This window comes from Bison bison, unplaced genomic scaffold (genome assembly GCF_000754665.1).
Source record: "Bison bison bison isolate TAMUID 2011002044 unplaced genomic scaffold, Bison_UMD1.0 scf7180017864180, whole genome shotgun sequence".
NCBI classification, from domain to species: domain Eukaryota; kingdom Metazoa; phylum Chordata; class Mammalia; order Artiodactyla; family Bovidae; genus Bison; species Bison bison.
The window spans coordinates 4,849,366-4,862,752 of NW_011494752.1; the positions used below are offsets into that span (position 1 = coordinate 4,849,366).

Sequence of the window (13,387 nt, forward strand, 5' to 3'; positions counted from 1 at the left end):
GGGGGGCAGGGGATGTTGTTGTGTCCTGGACTTTGCAGAGCACCCTTCATGCTGGCCTTCAGGCTCCTGTCTCCCTCTTGCCTAGGCCTGCCCAGCGCCATGACATCCCTGCCTGTGTGTGTGGATGGCTCCCCGCTTCCTCTCGTCTGGCCTGCTCTGGGGTGACAAAGCCCCTGGTTCCCAGTGGATCTGGGCGCACTGGGTTCCTGCCCAGCCTAGCTTTGATCCTTGGGCTTGAGGACGACTGGCCACAGTCCTACGGAGGAATGGGAAAACTCCTTCCACTTCCAGGGAAGAACTTAGATTCCCAGGGAAGCTGCAGGAGGAGTGTCTGTCCAGTCCTGAGTGGGCTGGGTAAGCAGGATGCGACAGGAGGGAGAGTGGCACCCCTTCCCCCCCGGGCTCTCTCACTGCGCCACCCAGGCTGGCTGACTGGGCTGGGTGGGGCTGCCCGCCCCTGGGTGCGTCTCCTTGAGGAGACGGAGGCGGCCCAGGGATGGGCTGGTTCCTTGCGGCAGCTTCTCCAGCTGCCCTGGTGCAGAGATTGGCTCCCGGCTGCAGCTAGGTAACAGGCGGTGGGAGGGGATTGGCTCCTTCCGCATCTCCAGCGGAGACTTGGGGGAGGAGATTGGCTCTCGTCGCAGCCTAGGTAACGACAGTGGGAGGGGATTGGCTCTTTCCGCAGCCCAGCTGCTGACCTGGGGGAGGGGATTGGCTCTCTGCAGCCTCAGCAGTGACCTGCGGGGTGGGAGGGGGAGGGGATTGGCTCCTTGCTGCAGCCTAGGTAACAAGTTTGGGGGGCATGGGAAGGGGGAGAAAGGGAGGAGCGGGAGGATAGGCCCAGGAGGGAGCTTGCTTTCCTCTGCAGCTTGAGCACGGAGCATGGGGTGGGAGTCCCAGTCTCACTGCAGCCTCTGCGGTGAGCTCAGGGTGGGGGCTGCCAGGCGCCTGAGTGGAACTGGGGTTGTGAGGTGGGAGGGGGCTGCTTCAGGATGGAGAAGGGGGGCTGGGCTGGGCCGCCCAGGCAGCAGCACGGGCGGGGCACCCTCCTTGGGCCCCTCGGAGCTAGCAAGGGGCCACCCTTCCAGCCTGGTTTGCTCCTTGAGAGCCAAGAGCTCCTTGGAGCCCCCTGTCCGGCTGCCCGGCACCAGCTGCCCTGGGGCTCATCTCGCAGACCATGACCCGCCTGGACCGCAGCTCTCACAGTGGTGGGGGCCATGCCAAAGGGAGCCGGCCCCTTAACTCTTTGGTGGCTGGTCACCGGGTGGCCCAGCCCCGCTCTGCTCCTGGGTCCAGGGCTTCTGTTCAGGTTGGTGTGTGTGGGGAGACTGGGGGTGTGGGAGACACCTGGGAGGTCTTAGAATTAGGGTTACGGTGGGAAAGAGATGTCGGGTCAGAGCTAGGGAGGTGGGTCTAAGCTCTAAACTAAGAATAATGCTTTATGGAAAGTATCTGCCTTTTAACACCTGAGCAGAAGGCAACAATTCAGGGTTTCTTCAGCCACATGAATGTATAGGAAATCCAAATGTCTCTTATTTATTGGGGTTGTGTGCTGGTATGCTGGGTGACAATGGGGGTGGCAGTTGGAGCAGGAACTGATCGGCAGGCGCCAGGGTAGAGTGGGAGGGAGGCATTTTGGTGCCCAAGGCGGCAGTTGTGGCTGGGCGGTGATGGGGGCTATGTCCTTGAGTGGGTTGACTGATGGCAGTCAGTGAGTCCTGGGGTGTGGTAAAGGAGTGAGCACTGGTGTGAGGGGACACTGTGGGGCTGGCCTTGGCAGGGGTGGGGTGCCCAGTGAGGATCATCTGACCGCCTGAGGCTCTCCGGGGATTGAGGCGGCTTGCTGGGATCAGCTGAGAGTGGGCATTCTAGCAGGGATGGATCTTGAGGTGAGCCTGGGCTAAGAGTTGTGGGTGTTCATCCGTACTCCTGCCTCAGCCAGGGAAAGGGGGAATGGCTGTAGGAAGGGCTGGAGGTAGCCTGTGGTTGTCATTGGTTGCATCAGGTGGTTGCAAATGCAGGGATTTTCCTCTCCAGCCCACCCCACCCCTTTATGCAAATACAATGGCACCATAGGCTGATGCAAGCCTGGCCACTGCGAAGCGATTCCGCTTCACAGTTCACCCTTGCTTGCCATGGCCATCTTTCTACAAACCAAGTTTTAAGGGATTCCCATTGCCAAAATGAGAGGTGTCTTCTGCTTCGCCCTTCCTTCTTAAGTTGTGGTGAGATTGCCCTGCCTTTTGGCCTGGCTGTGTTTCTGGTCCAGATCCTAAGTGCACAGGCTAGTGTGGTGATAGTCATGCTAGAGGTTTTTGCTAGCTCTCTTTTTGTTTTGGAGGCTGGTGTCTGGAAGTAGATGAATGAATCCTTGCTGGTACGGAGGGGACAGCAGTGGAAGCTGGCAGGTGTAGATTGGGAGCGACCCCACCCAGGAGTAGTTGGGGTGATGCTTGGAGGGACTTCTGAGGGACAGGACAGGGAGGGGCCCCTGGACCCCATAGCTAAAGTCATGGTGCTCTATCTTTCAGGACATAGATCTGATTGACATCCTTTGGCGACAGGATATTGACCTGGGGGCTGGGCGTGAGATTTTTGACTACAGTCATCGCCAGAAGGAGCAGGATGTGGATAAGGAACTGCGAGATGGGGCCGAGCAGGAGGACACGTGGCCAGGCGAGGGTGCAGAAGCTCTGGCACGAAACCTGCTAGTGGATGGAGAGACTGGGGAGAGTTTCCCTGTGCAGGTACTCCCCCCTCTGCCTACTTCTAGAAACTTCTCTTTAGAGAAGGTAGTGTGTGTGTATGGGATGGGCCTGAATGTGTATCTTGGGTTGGGATCTCTAAGTCACAGTGGTGGCTGAGGAAGTGGGAGTGGAAGAGCCGCACAGCAGTGGAGGGACCACACCTTATAAAGAACAGCGCAGGGGAGGCAGGGCACCTAGTGGCTGTCTGCTCGCATCAGAACCCTCCCACTCTCTCTCTTCTCCCCTGGAGTTTGGGACTTGCGGCCAGCCGACAGCTGGGGACGTAGGGAGAGTGTAGCCCTACGACCACACAAGGCCTCCTTCCGGCTTTCCCTTGGAAAGGCTGGGGAAGGGGCTTTGGCCCACAGGCAGCCAAGGCCTGGGTCAGTCAGACTTAACAGTTGCTGTTGCCACAGGTGCCTGGTGGGGAGGACCAGACAGCCCTGTCCTTGGAAGAGTGCCTTAGGCTGCTGGAGGCCACCTGCCCCTTTGGGGAGAATGCTGAGGTGAGCAGGACTCTAGGGAGAGCCCACTGAGCCAGCAGGGTAGCCTGCACGTGGTGTGTCTCTGCGGCTGCCTGAGGGGCCAGCTTTTGGTGTTGGCCCTGTCCTGGCTGCTGGGGGTGAATGCAGAGGAAGGAAGATACAGAGCCTCAGGCGGTAGTCTCTGGGAGGAAGCAGAAGGTGGTCTTTCCTCCTCCTCTGTTAAACCTTCTCTGTGTTTTGCCCTAGTTTCCGGCAGACATTTCCAGCATAACAGAAGCAGTGCCTAGTGAGAGTGAGCCCCCAGGTCTTCAGAACAACCTTTTGTCTCCTCTGCTGACTGGGACAGAGTCGCCATTTGATTTGGAACAGCAGTGGCAAGATCTCATGTCCATCATGGAAATGCAGGTAGGATTATCAGAACCAGGCACAAACATGTCGGACTTTGTGTGGGGTATCTTCATTTTCAGTTGCTTTTCCACTTCTGGGTAAAAAAAGAGTAACACCTTTGTGATTGATAAGGAAAGTGGGGACACTGAGATGTCACTGTCCAGGTGTCTCATTGGGGCAGTAGTGGGTACAGTCAGGATTGGGGTTTGGGAAAAGCAGCCCTGGGACTGAGGCTTCTAACGCAGGCCTGCCTTCTAGGTGCACCTTCTTCCTTTCCTTCAGGCAGGTAATCACGTGGCTAGGGGTTTCCTAGATTGAGCATTAAAACAGGCTGACATTCCTGCAGTCCTTTGCAGCCATTGTCATGTCACTTGGCCCTCTCATCATCTCGCCAGCCCTTTTATTATTTTAAAGGTGAGGACACTGAACTCAGAGAGAGGCTGAGTGAAATGCTTCTGGTCTTCCAGCAAGTGGTGCAGCTAGGCTGTCTCGCTGCAGGCCCAGGTGTTCTCTGCACTGTGCTGATTTTGCAGTGTTAGGAGCTTTTTTCCTCTCCCTCCATGATGGGGGAGTCTGACCAGAGGTGACCGGGAGCCCATCAGTCCTGCCTTGGGGGAAGTTCACAGGGAGGAGGAACCCATCTCTGCCAGGCGTGGTAGATCAAGTGGGGCTGGGAGCTGAGGCTGCTCCCAGCCCCACTTGATGGGCTCTGGTTTCCCATCTCTTGCATTTATACCCAGGCGGCCATGCCTGGGTTGGGTGCCTGCTAGTGTGAGCCCCCAGCCACACCAGGGGAGGGAATCTGCACAGAGTGAATGGTGACGCTCGTCTCTCCTCCCAGGCCATGGAAGTGAACACATCGACAAGTGAAGTCCTGTATAATGCCCCTCCAGGAGACCCACTGAGCACCAACTACAGCCTTGCCCCCAACACTCCCATCAATCAGAATGTCAGCCTGCATCAGGCATCCCTGGGGGGCTGCAGCCAGGACTTCTCACTCTTCAGCCCGGAGGTGGAGAGCCTGCCTGTGGCCAGCAGTTCCACGCTGCTCCCGCTGGTCCCCAGCAATTCCACCAGCCTCAACTCCACCTTTGGTTCCACCAACCTGGCGGGGCTCTTCTTTCCGCCACAGCTCAATGGCACGGCCAACGACACAGCCGGCCCTGAGCTGCCTGATCCGCTGGGGGGTCTGTTAGATGAAGCCATGCTGGATGAAATCAGCTTGATGGATCTGGCCATAGAAGAAGGCTTTAACCCAGTGCAGGCCTCCCAGCTCGAAGAGGAATTTGATTCTGACTCAGGCCTCTCCTTGGACTCCAGCCATAGCCCTTCCTCCCTGAGCAGCTCTGAAGGTAGCTCCTCTTCCTCCTCCTCTTCCTCCTCCTCTTCCTCCTCCTCTGCTTCTTCCTCAGCCTCTTCCTCCTTTTCTGAGGAAGGTGCCGTTGGCTATAGCTCTGACTCTGAGACCTTGGATCTGGAAGAGGCTGAGGGCGCTGTGGGCTACCAGCCTGAGTATTCCAAGTTCTGCCGCATGAGCTACCAGGACCCGTCTCAGCTCTCCTGCCTGCCCTACTTGGAGCACGTTGGGCACAACCACACGTACAACATGGCGCCTAGTGCCCTCGACTCCGCTGACCTGCCACCCCCCAGCACTCTCAAGAAGGGCAGCAAGGAGAAGCAGGCCGACTTCCTGGACAAGCAGATGAGCCGGGACGAGCATCGAGCCCGCGCCATGAAGATCCCGTTTACCAACGACAAGATCATCAACCTGCCTGTGGAGGAGTTCAACGAGCTGCTGTCCAAGTACCAGCTGAGCGAGGCCCAGCTGAGCCTCATCCGTGACATCCGGCGCCGCGGCAAGAACAAGATGGCGGCGCAGAACTGCCGCAAGCGCAAGCTGGACACCATCTTGAACCTGGAGCGGGACGTGGAGGACCTGCAGCGCGATAAAGCTCGGCTGCTGCGTGAGAAGGTGGAGTTCCTCCGGTCCCTGCGGCAGATGAAGCAGAAGGTCCAGAGCCTGTACCAGGAGGTGTTTGGGCGGCTGCGGGATGAGAACGGGCGGCCCTACTCACCCAGTCAGTACGCGCTCCAGTATGCCGGGGACGGCAGCGTCCTCCTCATTCCCCGCACCTTGGCCGACCAGCAGGCCCGGCGGCAGGAGAGGAAGCCGAAGGACCGGAGAAAGTGAGCCTGGGGAGGAAGGGGGTTGACGCTCACCGAGATGGGAACTGGAGAAGGGCTGGGCCTGGACCTGGACCTACAGCGGGGACTTTAATGCCTTCTTATCCAATAGATCTTCTCAGAGGGGATGACTGCGGGTCAGTGGACAGGAAGAGGCAGGCGCTGTCTGGTTCAGCTTCCCCTGCTGAGGGGGGTGGAAGTGGCCAGACCGTTTGGGTGGACAGGGCCCTCACCCCTGTCCCTTTTCTTCAGGTGAAGGGTGGTGCTGGCATTGCTGGAGGCCGGCAGATGGGAAGGAAGGGACTTGTGAGAGGAGGGGGAGGTAGTAGAAAGTCAGTCTCATTTCCGGAAAGGAAGGGAAGGAAGGAAGGGGAAGAAAAATCAAAGCGGGAAGAAAATCAAAGGGCAGGTTAAGTTGGCTCTGGCCAGGATTCCAGGCATCAGGTTTTAGGGGAGACTAGATCATTTGGTGTGAGTAAACCCCACTTCACCCCAGGGGAGGGGTGGAACACGGAGTGGGTTCTGAAAGGGGCTTCTGAGCTCTCCTGCCCCTGCACTTTGGCATCCCTGAAGGGGAGCTCTTGGATGATACTTTCTGTGAGGTTTTGGTCATAGGGGAGCCACTGGGACCCGACACTGACTTGAAGAGTTAGGATGAATAATAAACAGGCAAGGGTCACAGGCCCTGTGTTGCAGCAGCCCCAACCAAGCATGTCACTCAACTGCCCTGCCATCCAACTTCCTCTGTGCCCAGTCACCCCTGAGCTGAGGCTCCCACATCTCCATCAGAGCCTGCATGCGAACGCTGTTCTCTTCCTGCCCGCGTGCCCCTGCCCCTCACCGGCTGCCTGGAGTTCTTCTGCAGCTGGGGTGCTGGGCCTGCAGCCTCCTGGGAGCTGCTCTGAGGCAGGGGGGTGATGTGGAGAAGCCAGGCAGTATTCAGCACAACACTGGGGAGTGACCCTTCCCTCAGGCCTCCCCTACCAACTGGGCTTGTCACTGGAAAGACAAAAAATATGAAACCCAGCAACGACGACAAAAACTAGTCCTTTTAGAGTTTCTTGCGCTTTGATTTTTTTTTAGGGTTTGAGCCCTGTTTCACTTATAGGGTCTAGAATGCTTGTGTTGAGTAAAAAGGAGATACCCCAATATTCAAAGCTGCTAAATGTTCTCTTTGCCATAAAGACTCCGTGTAATCGTGTGAACACTTGGGATTTTTCTCCTCTGTCCCGAGGTCTCTGTCTGCTTTCTTTTTGGGTTTCTTTCTAGGAGAATGAGAAGTGCATGTAAGAGGGGCTGAGGGTACCCCTTCCTCAAGGCTATTGGCCACAGGCAGCTTCTCCGTACCCCGGTTTAGCAAGAGCTTCCGGCGGACTGCCTGGGGGAGGCAGAGAGGGGAGCGCCAAGGTGACCAGGTGGTTCCTGGACCCCAGTGTCTTTGTTGCCTACTGCTGTGCCCACCTCTGCCTGGGTCTAGAGCATGGTCTGCCCCAGACTAACAGGAATGAGTTCAAGTGGGGGAAGCACTGATTCTCTTCCCCACTTGGAGGGGGAGGCGTTCTAACTGAGCAGTAGGGATAGAAGGCATGAGCCTGGGAAGTGCTTTTATAAATTATTTCCTTGTAGATTTATTTTTAATTTATCTCTGTGACCTGCCAGGGAGAGGAGAGAGAGAGAGAGATGCTGTGAGCACATGACAAAATAAAATAAAATGAATGATTCATTCTCAAGTGCAGTTTTTCCCTATTTTGAATTTAAACTGAGTGTAAAGGAAACAGGCCCCAAGAGGAGAGCACTGACCATGTGGCTAAGGCAAAGCTCTTATGGGAAGGTGGCTGAAGAGGGGGGAGGTTGACAATGAAGTCTTAAATACTGCATTAAATCTTGCAAAAAGGAGTTTATTATTACCTTTTGGTTTGCCAGCTGAATCCTTTTAGAGGAAGAATTCAGTGTCCGTTGGCCTTTTTGTCATAGGGCTAGGCGGGTTTTGTCACATGGCCCAGCTCCGTACCTGTCCCCCTGAGGCAAACTACATTTTTTTTTTTTTTGGCAAACTACATTTTTAACATTGACTGTGCTGTTACTTCTCTGGTGGTCCCACCTGCCAGCTGGAGTGTAGTCATGGTGACGACAGTGATGGAAACCTGAGAGATGGATGGACTGGCACACTCCAAGCACTGCATTGTAACAGCAGGGCCCCAGAACTAGAGAAACAGACAGTGTGACCCCAGGGTTTAAGGCATTTGAAATCCTTTCCAGCTGAGGTGACCAGAATCTTCTCCCTCAAAAAACCAAAAGGGTATGAAGTGGTGAATGCTTTAAGGTACCAGGTGGTTCTTAGAACTGCCTCATGCCCATCTATGGTAGGTACTTTACAAATGCCCAAGTAATGAACGGCCCCTTGGCAGTCTCTGTGAGATTACCAGACAAGGTTTTGGGCTGGAGGCTGTGTTCCCCATCATGAAACCTGTGATCTGGAACTCCCCATGTACCACTGTGTGACCTGGTTCTGTGATGCTGCTGCTGCTGCTACTAGAGTTTATTCTGTGGGGTGGAATAGAATTCTGGGAATAAGGCTGAGCTCTTAATTTGTTTCAATTTACAATGGCTTCCCACCCTCTCCTGCCCCAACTCTAGTTGGAAGGGGTTGGTCCGTCCTATCAAGTAAGAGCTGTTTCCTAAGGCAAAAAGAGAAGGCAGCAGAGGATGAAATGGTTAGGTAGCATCACGGACTCAATGGACATGAATCATGAATTTGAGCAAACAGAGGATAGGGAAGCCTGGCGTGCTGTAGTCCATGGGGTTGCAGAGAGTCGGACACAATTTAGCAACTGAACAACAAAACTGACTGTAAACCAAATAAAACAGATTTTAAAGGAAAAAGGCTAAAAATTAAGTTGGAAAAACTGACAAAAATATATAGAAAACTGTGACAAGTAAAATTCAGAGTAATGTCTTTGTATTCTTTCTAGAAATGTGTATACGTATTTTTGTTTAGTACACAATTAGGCTTTAACTTTAGTTTTGCAACTTTTAAAACTTTTTTTTTTAAGGATTTTAAGAGAAAAATGCCTTACCCTCCCCTTTGCTAGTGTTGCTTCTGGTCTGAGAAAGTATGTTTTGGTCACCCCCTTCCCTCATGTCCCCTTATGGAGAGATGTACAGCTGTGTCTGGGAGCTTGCTGATTAGCTGGGGCTTTGGGCCAAGTTGGTCAGCACTGCTGTGGGGCTGACCTCTTTTTGCTGTTGGCAGGTGGAGTGGGTGTTCCAGCTTCAAGGCTTTTTCTGGCAGGAAGAAGATATGAGAACTCAAGCAAGGCCTGTGAAAGCTGTTGCACCTGAGACAGGAAGTGACGCAAGGTCCTGGAGTTCATAGGGGGATGAGTGGGCCTCGGGACCAAACTTCTGGGTGTCTTTTTGGGGAGGGGTCAAAAGGTTGCTTTGTCTTGACTTTAGTTCTAGGTGTTATTCAAACTGATTTTCCCACACATCTTCAATTATGTAAGGCAGTGGAAGTAGATCCTCCCCCACCCCCCCCACCCCAGGCTATGTGGGGTCTTAGTTCCTCAATAGGTGATCCAACGCTTACCCCCTGCACGGAGTCTTAATTGCTAGACCACCAGGAAAGTCCCAGATCCATTGTTTCAGTCTCTGCCCCACATAAGGTCTCACTACTGAAACCAGGGCTATTTTAGTATCAAAACAGATCTTCAGTAAAAATAGAAAAAACCCCCACAGAACCGAGGGGAAAAATAGAAATCTAGAGACATGCTCCAGTGTCAAGATCTGGCCTTCAGAGCTGACTCCTTGCTCATCCTGGGGAAAGCTGAACAATTAAAAACAGCCGCTGAGCGAGGAGGTACTTACCATGGAGTCCTATCTTAGGCTGCCTTCATCCCTGCTTTTACCACCCACAGCTACAGCAGACCTGCTCTTCAGGTCTGTTTGGCAAGTAGCTGGAAAAACAAGTGCCTTGTAGAAAAGTGTCTCCACCACCCTATTTTAACTCGTTCAGTAGGGACTGACCTAGAGCAACAGCTTCAGAAGCTCAGGCTGAATATATAGTTCTAGGGCACTGATGCTATGCAGGTACTGAAAGGGGTACCAGGTTGGGATCTGCCTTCCTGGAAGTCATTTTCATAACCCAGTGTAGACATGCTCTAGCAAAATCCGTGTGTTTGATTACTGATTATGAGTGGTTAAGCCTTTTTTTCCTATCCCTGATCTATCTGGGAAGTGAAAGGGACTCAGACCTTCACCTTGTCATTTTGTCAGTGTACCAACACCCCTCTTTCACTTCCACTTCTCACACAGAGGTGTCATTCTTCTTTCCACTCGTTCTGAACCTTACAGTAGAGAATGAGCATGTGGGGATACATGTGAAACTTAAACGTATGGTTTGAGTTCCAGTCCTTGTTAGATCTAGGACTTCTTTGAAAGTTCATGTCTGCCTGAATTAGTTGAAAAACATAAATCTAGTGTACAAGTTGTCGCCAGTGGAGTGAGAATATGGGCCCTTGCTGAAGAGGTGTATTTTCACAATCAGTAGGATAGAAACCCTTGTCTTCCTTTTTGAATGTGCAGACATATTAAGTCTTAAAGTGGGCTCTTTTCCAATCTAACTATATAATGGAGTAGGCTGCATGGTATTTGTTACTAATTCCAGTTGCTGTTTTAACCAAGGAAATAAAATCTAGTTCATCTGAAGAGAGGCAGAAAAGACCCAAGTGTTGGGGCTCTGCCTTTTAAACGAATTTAATGAGGCTAATTCAGTTGTCTTAACAAGCCTTCCAATCTTCAGCTAGGGGCTGAAGCAGTAACTGCAACTATAGGCTCATGTCCCAGAGCCAGGCCCCAAAGTAGCCCAGCCTGATCTGCGGCTATGCAAAACAGTAAACAGCAGGATTGGTCAGTCAACTAGGATTTTAAAATCCTCGTGGCATGAACAGCAGCTTTGGTACTATCACAAACTATGCAAACCAACAAGGTCAGGATGCAGACTCAGACCAGTTGGTGAATTAACACTAGCTATTTATTAAAAACTAGTCAGCATATATTGTAAACTTAAATGTTTTAGCCTTGCCTCAGAGTTCTGCCACCTAACTGGCCTAAGCCAAAAAAAAAAGAAAAACCTTAGAAACATTCCTTGCTCTACTTTCTTCAAGCAGGGCCAACTATGCTTTTTATCCCGGTAGGATGGTTTTTTCTTTTTTTTTCAGATTTCATTTGCTTTCAATACCCATCAGTTTACTCAAAAGGAGGTGCCCAAGGCCAAGTTGATTAAAAGTCATACAGATGAGAAAACGACTCTGAACTCTCTGGCTAGGGAATCACTAACTTGTAGAGAAAACCTTGCTGCACAGTCATACCAAGGTGATGTGCAGATCAGAGACTGATGGTTGTCTAAGGATCTTAAGCTCCTATATCAAACTTCTTACCACACACCAGACATCAGGATGCTAAAAGAAAAGGAGAAGGAAGCCAAGACCTCCTTTTACTTAGTAAGCTGAATGCCGGCCTGGTAGTGGTATTTGTATTTCAATCAAATTCTAGTGGCGGGAAAACACTGAGCCTAGACTTAGTTCATTCCTATCAGTTCTGAGTTTTAAATGAGAACATCTTTATGAGAAGGCTAACTTGCATGCACATCAGATTAATATGACTTGATCAGATAAATATGACTTGATCAGATAGATTTGATCTCAAACAGCCCAGCTCCATGCATAGTTCAGGATTTGGAGCCATTGCAGAAATTTGGATTTCAGAGTTCCACCAAATTTTGACGCAGCAGTTTCTTCTAGCATTCCCCCTTTCTCTATGAGGAAAGTAACTATACCTTGTAATACAGATTCCCAGTGTCACAGACCGTAGACCGTAAATGTGTTGTGTACATATGGTCAATGCTAACTAGCCAAGGGTTAAAATCAGTTGAACTCCAGTCTGAATGAGTTCTGGAATATAAGATTACATCTGAAAATAAGTACTTAAAAACTCAACTATTAAAAATTACTTATAATTTGGTAGTCAAAACTTTCAAATGCCATTGGAAAGCAGAAAGTTACTCCTGAGCATGAGTGTTTTTGTATTTATTAACTTGAAACTAAAGGCAGTAAAGGAGCAAGGTATTTTTTCTTGACTGGCTTTGCCAGTGTCAGACAATGATTCTGTCATCAAATCAGTTAGCTGTTGTTCTTCTGTAATGGTAACTAGGGCAACAACTTAATATACCTCCTTGACTCTTGGGCTAGAGGTCTGTGATGATGTAGGTTTGTCAAAGGCGTCCAACATGTTTTTGCACATCTGAAGACATGCTCTACGAATACTTTCTGAAAGGAGACTTAAGATTTGTTGTGTCTATGTATATTTTTTCCCTAACACTTTTGCATGCATTTGTGGCTTCAACAATCACTTGAGAAGAATTTATCCTTCATTCTTGAGTCTAGAAATGTGTGATAATTGGCTTTTAAAGATAACCAAATTGTGTCCCTTCGCTTCAGTTTTCATTGCATGCATTATCAATTCCAGTGTCTTCCCTGGGAAAGAATATGGTTTAAAAAAAAAACAAAAAACTTATTTTTGTCTATGCTGAGTCTTGGTTGCTGTGCCCCGGCTTTCTGTAGTTGCAGTGGATGGGCTTACTCTCTAGTTGCTGTGCGTGGACTTCTCATTGTGATGGCTTCTCTTGTTGCAGAGGACAGGCTCCAGAGTGCACAAGCTCAGCAGTGTGGGGAATGCGCTTAAATGCCCCATGGCATGTAGGATGTTCCTGGACCAGGGATAGAACCTGTGTCCCCTTCATTTCAGGATTCTTAACCACTGGACTACCAGGAAAGTCCTACACTCAGTTTATTTGGAACAAATGCTTTAACTATTGAGTAGAGCTGAATTGATCTCAGTGGAAATCTTATTTCCCCTTTTGTAACTGACAAGAATCCAGTCCTGGGACTTGCCTGGTGGTGCAGTGGATGATCCAGAAGATTCCACATGCCACGGAGTAACTTAAGCCTGTACACTACAAGTTCTGAGCCCATGTTCTAATAAAGCCCACACACCCCAACTACTGAGTCTGCATGCTGCAGCTACTGAAGCCTGTGCTCTCAACAAGAGCAGCCCCCAGCAACGAGAAGCCAGTGTGCTGCAAAGAGTAGGCCCTGCTCGCCCCGACTAGAGGAAGCCCGCACAAAGCAACAAAAGACCCAGTGCAGCCAAAAAAAAGAATCTAGTTCTGTTTGGGCTCTAGAATTATAGGCAGAAAATGGATGACATTTTAATTCACTGATCAATCACAGGACCAGTACCTGAAAAGTCTGGAGAAGTTGGCTTTAGCTAAGGTCATACAAATCTATGATAACATTAGTCAGGATCTAAAGCTAACCCCAAATCTGTGTTTCCAAACGTATCACAGTTTGGAACTGCTCCCAGGTCACAGACTGCTAAACACATTTTAAGCAGTATGAAGACAGAATGACGTGACAGTCTCTGTAGAAACTGTAAATGCTCAGTAAATACTAAATTAATATGGTGAGACCACTCAGAAGACTCACACCAGATACCAGATTTTCCAGCCTATAGTACTGAAAAACC

The 13,387-nt window shown here is 50.9% G+C and overlaps 1 protein-coding gene across 5 annotated transcripts in view; it reads left to right on the forward strand.

Annotated features, from left to right (window-relative positions):
* NFE2L1 (nuclear factor, erythroid 2-like 1) overlaps positions 1-8,745 on the forward strand; it is a 13,706-nt gene extending 4,961 nt beyond the window's left edge. For 2 of the 5 annotated variants that reach the window (XM_010842723.1, XM_010842722.1), the window contains exons 3-6: positions 2,532-2,747; positions 3,164-3,253; positions 3,479-3,637; positions 4,461-7,533. In XM_010842723.1, coding sequence (XP_010841025.1) covers positions 2,532-2,747; positions 3,164-3,253; positions 3,479-3,637; positions 4,461-5,810 — 1,815 coding nt within the window. In that variant the 3' untranslated portion in view covers positions 5,811-7,533. Of the gene's footprint in view, positions 1-2,531; positions 2,748-3,163; positions 3,254-3,478; positions 3,638-4,460 lie in introns of all 5 variants that reach the window. The other 3 variants (XM_010842724.1, XM_010842726.1, XM_010842725.1) reach the window with 3 other exon arrangements.
* The last annotated feature ends 4,642 nt before the right edge of the window (positions 8,746-13,387 follow it).